Source organism: Etheostoma spectabile, chromosome 6 (genome assembly GCF_008692095.1).
Source record: "Etheostoma spectabile isolate EspeVRDwgs_2016 chromosome 6, UIUC_Espe_1.0, whole genome shotgun sequence".
Lineage (NCBI taxonomy): Eukaryota > Metazoa > Chordata > Actinopteri > Perciformes > Percidae > Etheostoma > Etheostoma spectabile.
Window position 1 is genome coordinate 19,005,276 of NC_045738.1, and position 10,556 is coordinate 19,015,831.

The 10,556-nt window shown below is 40.5% G+C and overlaps 2 protein-coding genes across 6 annotated transcripts in view; both read left to right on the forward strand.

Moving 5' to 3' along the window:
- Window positions 1-786: 786 nt before the first annotated feature.
- On the forward strand, window positions 787-6,294 carry elp6 (elongator acetyltransferase complex subunit 6). Its single transcript, XM_032517618.1, has 7 exons — window positions 787-1,101; window positions 1,300-1,378; window positions 1,495-1,565; window positions 2,194-2,318; window positions 3,432-3,648; window positions 4,298-4,462; window positions 5,531-6,294. Exons 1-7 carry the CDS (start codon window positions 1,048-1,050, stop codon window positions 5,654-5,656), a joined length of 837 nt encoding a protein of 278 aa, XP_032373509.1. The 5' UTR covers window positions 787-1,047; the 3' UTR covers window positions 5,657-6,294.
- A 49-nt stretch (window positions 6,295-6,343) lies between these two features.
- scap (SREBF chaperone) overlaps window positions 6,344-10,556 on the forward strand; it is a 67,878-nt gene continuing 63,665 nt past the window's right edge. For 2 of the 5 annotated variants that reach the window (XM_032517565.1, XM_032517564.1), the window contains exon 1: window positions 8,759-9,054. In XM_032517565.1, the coding sequence (XP_032373456.1) occupies window positions 8,981-9,054 (74 nt within the window). In that variant the 5' untranslated portion in view covers window positions 8,759-8,980. Of the gene's footprint in view, window positions 6,545-8,758; window positions 9,055-9,490; window positions 10,259-10,556 lie in introns of those variants that run through there. The other 3 variants (XM_032517563.1, XM_032517562.1, XM_032517566.1) reach the window with 2 other exon arrangements.

Genomic DNA, 10,556 nt, shown 5'->3' on the forward strand with positions numbered 1-10,556 from the left:
GTGTGTGTTTGTATTATGATAGGGATCCCCCTGGGCCTGAAATAAAGTTTATGAATATACCGAAAAAAAGTGGAGGTAGACACAACAAAAACACAACAGCAAGAACAATGTCTGCAGCTCTCCAACAAGACACACAGAAACAGACACAGACAAACACACAAACAAACAAGGCGCAGACTGTTAGTCCTCTCTTGAGTCACATTTGGATGCTAAAGATTGACAAATTTAGAATCTGATCTAAAGTGGAAGAATGAAAAGTAGAGGTCACGTTTATTTTCTCTGAGGCAGAATTTGTCACGAGATGAGAATAATTCCTTTACGTTCATTCATTTGACTGTGGCTTGACTTTATTCCTGCATGTAACTGTTTATTTATAGTAACATTGGTTCCAACACCACCACACCAACTTACTACTGCTACGAATTCCCATTAGCACGGTCCCGCCAACAGGTGGCAGTGTCTTACAGGTGTTTGGTTGGAAAGACGTCGAAGAAGTCGCCATGTGCAAGCAAAGATCGTCTATCAAGTTTGCTGTCCAAAGCTGTCGCCATGGAGACCTTCCTTTCACAGACTTGAGCTGGCTTTTTTTCTAAAAACAAATAGGCAATGAAAACCTGAAATTCACTTTTAAAACGTTTGTGGTTTTTTTTTGTGTAGTCTAGAATCAATACAACTTATAAAAATAATTATGTATCGTAACATATTTAAGCAGCAGTAAGACGTTAACGGCTTCTCCGTGGTCCAAAGGTACTACACCGCTAAGTGCAGAGTGAGACCTCCTGTGAGGTTTTTATTCGTATTTCATTGAATGCTACTTGAAGTTAGCACAGCAGCTGGCAAGTTGAGAGGAAAGGAAAATTGTCTAGCAAAGTAGAAACGTTGACGTTATTTTTTAACTTATGAATTTACAAGACACATTTTGAGGCTAATTCCTGCTAATTGCTCCTATTTTTTAACGTTATTTCAGCCCACTCACACACTGTTTAGCTTGTTTTAATTAGAGTTAGGTTAGCTAGTATCATTAGCGTTATAGTTAGCTAGCTAGCTATGTATACAGAGCTCAACAGTATCTTGAACACCAATCCCGACAGTTTCACACAGGTGAGGAGTTAACACATTTTTTATTGATCTGGCATGGTAAAATGGTCATCATTACACATTGCTTTATTAAGGTGTAACACACTGTAGCATGCTAATGACGTTTCTATGTGTGAGTTCCTCTTAACGTTAACCTCAACAGGTTACGGCATCCTAGTCGTCTAAAGTTTGTAACTTTGTCCTCCTATTATAACGTTACAGGGGGAATTTGTCTTGCTCTCAGACAGAAAGAGTGATGCCTCTTTCCTCATTCACCACTTCCTCTCTTTGTACCTACGAGGTGAGTTGACACCTGTCAAGTGTGAAGTATCAAAATGAGAGAAACTGTTCATCCATGTCTGATACAGCATATTCAGCCAGCTGATCTCTCTCTGATTTTTATTTTTATTTTTTCAGCACGCTGCAAAGTGTGGTTTCTGGGTCTGGTGCAGTCCTTCAATCATTACAGTGCAATCAGTCAAAGGCTGGTGAGTCTGTAATGTTGTCATCCGTGTACTGTATTCTTATTTAACATTTACACTGTAAGAGGAAAACCTCGTGACATTATTTTACATGATATTGATGTGTTTGCTTTGCATTTACTTAACTGAATCCATCGTGTCAGTCTCCTACTCTAAAACATACTTGAACCATTCTTAATTCTTACTTCTTTCCATGTCGCTTCTGTATTATACATTATTTTTTCAGTCACAGGCACATTTACAGAGTTTATCATTATTGTTGGCTTTATCCTAATTTTGACTGCTCTAAAATGTGGAAAAAAAAGAATTAGTCATTGAACTCCAGCCAAGCATTGGCTAAAAAGCCTAAACGTAATGTGTCTTACAACAACTTGTCACACATTATATGGGCAGTCGAATACCAATGTGTAAACTTGGATTTTATCTGTTATCTTGTAGTTTTAGGTATGCATACACTGAATTTACATGTAACGGTAATGCTAGCTCTTTGTGGCATGTATGACCCCATTTTTGTTCACCGCAATGTTTTCTCGTTAATGTGTGAAATATATATTGAAAAAGAATATGTTTGGATTTAGCTTGGTGCAATCACGAGTCATGACATTTAATTTTTGTGTGAATTGTGTGTCTTCAGGGCGTCAGCCTAGCACAAGCAAAGGAAAAGGGTCAGCTGGTTTTCCTAGAGGGACTGAATGAGTCGCTGTCTGTTTTGATTCCTCAAGAAACTGACACAAGAAGTCAAGCCATGGGCTTCCTCAGGTACAAACGCATTTTCTTTGGCTTTTTCCACTTTGTCCTCTTACCTTTACAGACTTATGTCTTGCTATTGTCATATGTCATCATTTGTAACCCGGATGTAATAGGGGGGGTGTTGGCGCAGTGGATGTGACACATGCCTTTGGTGTGAGAAACCCGAGTTTGATTCCCACTGCAATACATCAACCAATGTGTCCTTGAGTAAGACATTTAACCCCATTGTTGCTCCAGAGGTGTGCAACCTCTGAGACATATAGCAATTATAAGTCGCTTTTGATCAATTGTAATTATTATTATTATTATTTATGTAATAATAAAATGAACGTAACTTTCAATGTATGTATTTGAGTTTGTCAAGTCAAGTCCTCTTTATTTACGTAGCACATTTAAAGCAGCATAAGCTGACCCAAAGCGCTTTACAACCAGGACAGATGCCGTAAAGAATGCCTCGATACATGGTTAAACAGCAGGCTACATAAATAAAAACAAAAAGTACATAACAAACACAACACCGCAAAATGTAATAGGAAACAACTTGCTTGGTAAAACCAACGGCAAAAAAAGAAGGACGTTAGAAGAGTGAGTTAAATCAGTAATGGGTTAAAAGGCAGCATAGGAATAAAAAACACATCAGACAGAAGCCAGGCAGCCTCAGACATGGCTATAAACAAGAATCTTTAAATAAGATTTGAAGTTTTCACTTGTAAAACATGCCTTAATATGGGGCGGGGGGCTTTTACAAAGCCTGGGAGCAGACACGGAGAAAGCACGGTCCCCTTTAGTGTTGCAGCGTGAGTGAAGGACTAGAAGGAGCTGTTGTGACGATGACCTGAGTGATGTGGGGGCAGAATATGGAGTCAGCAGGTCCACGATTCTATATTTCACTGGTAGCCAATGCAGGTGAGCCAGAACTGGAGCCAGAACTTCTCCCTGTGCCAGTTAAAAGTCTAGCAACTGCATTTTGATCTCTCTATCAGGTTTGCCAATCACACAAGATGACATTTACACACTACTCACATTGTTTCCAACATATCAAGATGTAAAATTATATAAATGTTTCCACATATTTCCAGACCTATTGACACCTTGTTGCCTCCCTCATGTCTCGGTCTTCAGGGATCCTGCTGTTGGCCTTAAGAGCCTGTACGAGTTTGTCCGGTCCAGTGTGACCAGTTCTGGTGGCGGGGAAGCGGGGGCAGATGGGGCAGAGGAGTGGGGCCCGCCGGTGCTGCTGGTGGATGACCTCAGCGTGCTGCTGAGTCTGGGGGTGAGCGTTGGAGCCGTGCTGGACTTCAGCCACTACTGCCGAGCCACCGTCTGCTCGCAGCTACAGGTGAGATCCTTCAACACGACATCATGACGTCGTGTAAACATACCCGCCGACTTCCTTAAGCCAATTGGCATGTTATCTGTACACATTTTGAGCTATTCGCGTGTATGTCTACCCCCGTATACAGCGGACGTAAACACTGTACACTTAGTAAAAACAAAAAAAAGAAACCGACAGTTAGGAAACATGACACGCGGGACACGATCCCCGGTCTCCTGGGTGAAAGTCCTATGTTTTACCCATCCACCACCCCCACAACCTCCCTACGCAGATATTTGCCCTTTCATACTACTTGCTACGGCGTAAATTCACATGCTATTGAAAGGCAATGTGAGTCAATGAAGGCCAAACGGCATTGATTTAAACGCTAAATAGTGAGTATGCGTCTTAATAACACGCCAATAATCGCATACGCATTGTCGTGTCATATATATACGCCATTTCATGAGATCAGTCTGTATCCTTGCTGTCAGTCAAAGCATGATTTATCTGAGGCTTTTTAAGTGGCATATACTCATATCGGGCACAGCCAGCGTTGAGCCGGTTGTGGTTTGAATTGAATTTGCAGCTGCGTGTATTTATAACATAGCTACCATATAGTACACTGTATGTACAGTATCTGTAATATGTATTTACTGTATTTGTATTGCAGGGCAATGTGGTGATGCTGGTACGCTGTGACGGGGAAGAAGAAGAGGAGGATGATGGAGATGATGAAGGCTCAGAGAGACTTCTGAAGGGCCTGACCCACCAGTGTAGCCTCACTCTTCATGTTCAGGGCCTCCCCACTGGCTTCTGCAGGGACATACATGGCCAGGTCAGTGTGTTTGTCTGCACGGCCTTAATGATTCTGATTGATACATTTTATAACACTTTATAGATGTGTCTATAGTCCAAGTATAACTGCATACAGTTAAGGAGAGTGCTGTGAATAAAGATGACTTTTTAGTAACAATTAAACTAGGGGTGGCACGGTTCACCAAACCCACGGTTCGGTACGTATCACGGTTTTAGCGTTACAGTTTTTGTTCTGTACGGTTCTTGTTATTTTTTCATTTAATCTTTAACTCCATAAATATACTTCAGCATATTTTATATATATATATATATATATATATATATCTCTTAATTATCCACAATTTAGGACACAGTATAAAAAAATATTTATATCATGTAATCATGCACAAACTGAATTTGACTTGACTTTAAGCACATTGTTTGGTACCATCTCTGAGGAAAGCTCTGGGAGATTTGGAGACATTGATGATTTCAACAAGCTTTTCATTTATTTAGCAAAAAAAGGAGAATGTGTATTGCCATCGACAGGAACGTCTGTGCCTTTTTAGCACCCAAAGATTGAGATATTACTGTATATCAATTGAAATAACTTGCATTTATCAAACTGCCAACTTCAATGTAGCTCTTATAAAATGTTTATCCTTTAAAATAAGTCAGAATGTGTTAAACATTAAAAAAAGTTGTGATTTTTTTTTTTTATAGTACTTGAAACATGTTTTAGGGAGAATAAAACTACTCCAGGCTGAGTTTTCCTAGTAACCTTACCAAAAAGGCTCAGGATGCTGCAAATGTTGATGTAGGATGAAAATGGAGGGTGGATTTAAGACAAAAATGATTTATTGAATAAATCAAAGTTGAACATATGTGTCATTGGCTTGTTGACCGAACGGTTCGGATGTTTTTTCATGAACCGTACCACCGATAGATAGATAGATAGATAGATAGATAGATAGATAGATAGATAGATAGATAGAATAAATATGGCACAAGGTATATCTACAGTATGTATTGCAGGTGATCAGCACAAGATGCACAAAAAGATTTTACTAAACAATGTAAGTAAACCAATAGCGTTCTTTGCTTTCAGGTGGAAGTGTGTTGGAGGAGGAGACAAGGTGATGGGCAGTACACACAGAAGAAACTCTTTCAGTACAAGGTCCATGATAAAGGAGTCTCCTTCTTTGCTCCAGGGACGTCCAGCGCTGTTCTCTAGTTGCACCTTTCAACGTCCTTGTTTGCCTTTTGTCTCTTTTAAATGTGACAACTGACTGTTGTATTTGTATTATCACCAGACAATCCACATGTTGGGTGTTTAGCTAGGTTGGTAGTTGGTGAACTGGACAAATTTACCAACCACAGCCGGGCTCGCTGCTGTCAACGACCCAGCCTGGACCCCAGACTGTCTGGAGGAAGGACGCTGGGATTGTGCCAGCCCCTCTGTTTACTTCTCACTTCACTTTCCCCCAGCTATTTAAATAAGTGAGGTGAAAACAAAATGACAGTTGAGTCTGATTATCAGGCTGGTCGGCTGAAGGTGTGTCTAAAGACCAATGCTATTGTCAATATTTGGTTATTAAGTGAATCTGTTTTTGTGTGTTGCAAGGGGAACTTAACTGCACTGCTATAAGTGCAGACCGTTTTACATTTGTGATGGTAAGTGGGCATTCATAAGCAATGGACTGACTGCTAGTTTTACTGTAGACCAAAAAAGAACATGCATTGGTCACATGGACGGCTGGTATTTAGCCGAGAGAATAAAAATGAATACATAAATAATAATGTCCACCCAGAGTCATCTTACCACTGAATGGATCTTGGTTGAATAAAATCTATTACCATAGACGATATAAATTGTTGTCATTGTCTGTGTGTACGCTAGAGGTCGTCCTGTCTCTGCACATCACACTGCGGGTTGAGAGGTCGGAGTGGAGAGGTCGCTGGGATTTGACAACCAGGAGATTGAAACACTGGTCCTGCATGCACTTGATACGAGGCATACGAGAGAGCCTTTAGCCCCTAAACTAAGGAATAACTGCGGCTGCTCGTCAGTTTACCCAGGAGCACCAAAGCGACAACTACATTTAAGGATCTCTGAAGTTTGTCCATCCAGGCAAGTGTGTGAACAGTTGAGCTATAACCCGTTAGCTTTAGCTAGCTGCCTGGGGAAAGGTAGCTCCATGGCAGTTGAGAGCATGAGCAGGGGCGCTTTTGAATTGTGTCCATTAATAATCACACCATTAAGCTGATGAGGGATGTTATAGCCATAGCTGCAAGACTGCAGTTGCTGGGCTCATACACACGTTTTGTTGTCTTAAAGCAGATATCCCAAACTGTATGGTACAACTTAACGTCGTCACTATGCTAAGCTAACGTTAATTTGAGCATTAATGTGGTAACGTTAACGTTATTTGGCAACGTTGTTGGCTTACGTTACAAACTGTACAGTGAAGTTATTCAGGTGTTCGTTTCGACAATCTTTTCTAGGTAATTCATAAAATACATATTGATTGGGACCCGAGTTTTTTTTTGAGGAGCTAACATAGCTAGCTAACGTTAGGAATCAGCCTTTAGCTTGGTGCCATCACAAGTTGTCTGCAGGTACAAAAATTTGGAGTAACGTTATACGTGTATGGGTAAATTTAGATGTGACCGGGAACTTAAGGAATAGCAATGTGTTGTGTCTCTTACTTTTTCAAATTCTCCGGTTATGAAGTGTTTTTGTGCGAGAGATAATTCAACTAATGTTAAGTTAGCTAACGTTAAGTCGCACCCGGGGAAGGTTAGTAAGCTAACAATGAGTGGGTTTGTGTATGGCAGAATAGGTTATTATTTATATATATATATATATATATATATATATATATATATATATATATATATATATATATAAACCAATTTTACTGCAAGTCGCAATTTTAAAAATAATGTAACATGGTAAAAGTATTTTAAAAAAATACAAAACTGAATATGCTAGGGATCCAAATACAGCCAGAAATCATACGTTATTTCATAAAAATGTAAATTTAGATTTATGAATAATATTTTTGCGTGTAATAAGATCAAATTGATGCTGTAGTATTGCTTTGGTAGCAGAGTAAAGACAAAAAAACTACAAAAATACATTTTATAAGAAAACCAAAAACTCAAAATATTGGGTATTAAATGTGCACACATCTTGCCAAAAAAATACACGAGTGGGGACATGAACAAAAAAGGTGACATAAATCTTATGGAACCATTTCACATTTTTATATCTTTGATGAAATGTGGAACAGAGACAATTTATGTAATAAAGCATGCATATAATGGTTATTAATACACTTTTTTTTACATGACAATCATGTCTGACCAAAACCTGTAACAACAGGATCCAGTGGTAGTAAAGTAAATTCAGATAAACTTGTTGGCATTTCCTTTCGACTGGTGTTACGTTTTAAAAATAGGTTTTATGTAGTGAAAGTCTGAGAGACAGTGCAAAAGATACTGGTGGCTAAAGTTAGCTAGCTGCTGTCACTAACATGAATTAGATAACAAGTTGGCACCTACAGGGATTCATTTATGAAAATGCAATTAGGACAAACAGCCAGGTGTGTGTTATGTTCGGACATTTGAGTAGTATTAAAATGTAACAAATTGGGCCATATTTGCCAGCACAGATGTTTCTACACCTTCTTGACAAAAGCCATGGGCTGTTTTTGGTTGAGGTGTTGCTACACACAAACACCTTTTAACCAAAAAGCCCATCGTCCTTGTGGAGAAGTTGATCCGACAAATGCATTGTGGTAAATGTTGTGTACAGAGAAACCTGTGATGGATTACTCAATCTTAGGTAAATCCTCTTCTGCCTTATCATTTTGTCAAAGTCTACCCCATGATAAAAATAAAACTACACTTTCACACTATTTATTTAAAGACAATCCTAGAGCCTTGTTTGTGACCCCTGGGCACCCCTGGCTCTGGGAGCAGGGGCAGGTGATGTTGCCACAGGGTTGCATCAGCCCCATCATCCCTGCATGTACTCACTGTCTCGTTTGATGTGACCTAGATTGTAAAGACAGTTTCACGTGTCGGAAAAAGATTACTTTTGAAACTATACCAAACTATTCTGTTAAAAATATGTCAAATTCAAAATGTATTGTGTCCTCATTCTCTCCCTCTTCTAAAGAACGCGTCAGAAATGACAGAAATCCATGTGCGGAAACTGTCGCTTGCACATCATTCGCTATTACATCATGGTTACTGATTCACAGAGCATTTCCCTCTTTTGCCATCAGCTCTGGTTGTAAAAGACTCTGTTGCAGTAATCTGCTCATCCACTGTCGAGCTTGTCTTCACAGCAGGACTGATGACCAGAGGAGCATGCTGTCACATTATTATGCAACCATGGGATTGAATGTGGATGCCGTTATGTTACGGAGAACGACCACTGTAGCTTAAAGCTCTCTGGAATGCTTGTGGGTATAGCCTTTAGCCTGCAGTAATTCACTTGAAGATATTTAATAAGGCATGCAAATGCATTGCATGATACAGAACATAGATGATTATGCCACTGGAATATATAAACCCCGGGGATGCCTTCAAACTAGGCATTTTAGGGAGTATTGAAAAGAGGTAAGATGGGATTTTTGCATTTTTCACACTTCCAATTTCAGTGAAGGGCATTTCAGACCATACTATCTTAGTTTTTAAACAGTTTTGATACAGTTTATCCATAACTTTAGTGCACCATTTTGCTTACAGTAATGTTTTAGGCATGTAGCTTTATAGATCTACCTTAATCTAATCTACAAGCTATCCAACTAAGCTGCTGAGAGACCACAATGATCTCTCTAACTGTCTGTAGCTGTGTTTTTGTTTGAAAGTGTTCTGGTTCTTACGTGGGCGTACAGACTGTTCTTTGTTAGGATATTAGTTGCCCAGCATGCATGTGCAAAAGCCCAGGGTTATTTAGCTTCCCTCGTAGTAGGTGTATATCCCGACAAACCACCCGGCCAGACAGAATAGGATTTCCCAACAATTTCTGGTCCCCTGCCAAAGTGGCTGAAGAGTGAACACAAACTTACCGGCCTGAAAAGACAGTTTACCAGCACTCAGCCTATGGCTGGTGTGAATTTTCTGCCTTGGTTGTGAAGTTTTGGTTTTAAAGCCTTTTGTCAAACTTATTCTTTTGAGATGCGAATGTCCCGGCATGCAACAACATGCAGGATAGGCTGCCTAAAGGCTGCCAGCAGAGGAGGAGGGCAGCAATGGGGGGTGGCCATAGGCCCTGAGCCCTGCTTGTTGAGTTTCTGATCGGCTCAATCCCGGATTAGTACACTGACGGAGATGCTGCTGAGCCTGTGCCAAATCAGGTCTCACTGCTCCACTCGTGTAACCCCACAGCACACAGTGAACTTGACAAACAGCTGAGAGATGGAGGCATTCAATGAAAGTTTTCCCTCAAGAAAGCGAGCAAGACCAAAACCTGGCTGAGAGTGGCCTTTCCTACAGAAACGGAGAGTAGAAAGGCTTCACTTTGAAGTCTGTTTTTAACTTTGCAGAACCCATTGTGCGTGTTTGACAGGACGTTGCTGTTTTTACTGTATAGGGTATTTATAACGGCAGATCAAGAGACTCCTGAGGCAAATTCCTCCCAGGAAATGTTTCCGTTGCTCCCGGGGGGACGAGGCGAACAGTCCCACACTCTGTCTGAATCAAGAAGGGAGCACTACGTTAACCACAAGGCACCACTTACGCTTAAAAAACCCAATGCTGCTGCTTTCAAGGGACGTAAACAACTCCGAGCCAGAGAGATAGCCTGGTCTATCCTTAGCAGGTATGGTCTGAGAACAGTTCAAGGCTTCTTTTGGTGCATACATGTCACTGATGTGACAGAGGTGCGTCGTTGTGTTTTGGCATGGTTAGCAAATAACGTGCTGGCTGCTTGTTGACATGTGAGAAGCCGAGGCTTAATTGTCAGAGTGAGAGGCTGTACAAATCCAGCTGCATTGTGTGTGCCAAGGCCGCTCATTACACACTGCTCTATTACAAATGTTTAACTCCAACACTCGATAGCAGCGCTGAACCTGTCTGCTGAGTAAACAGAGACGAGAGCTGAGATTGGGTTAAAAAAA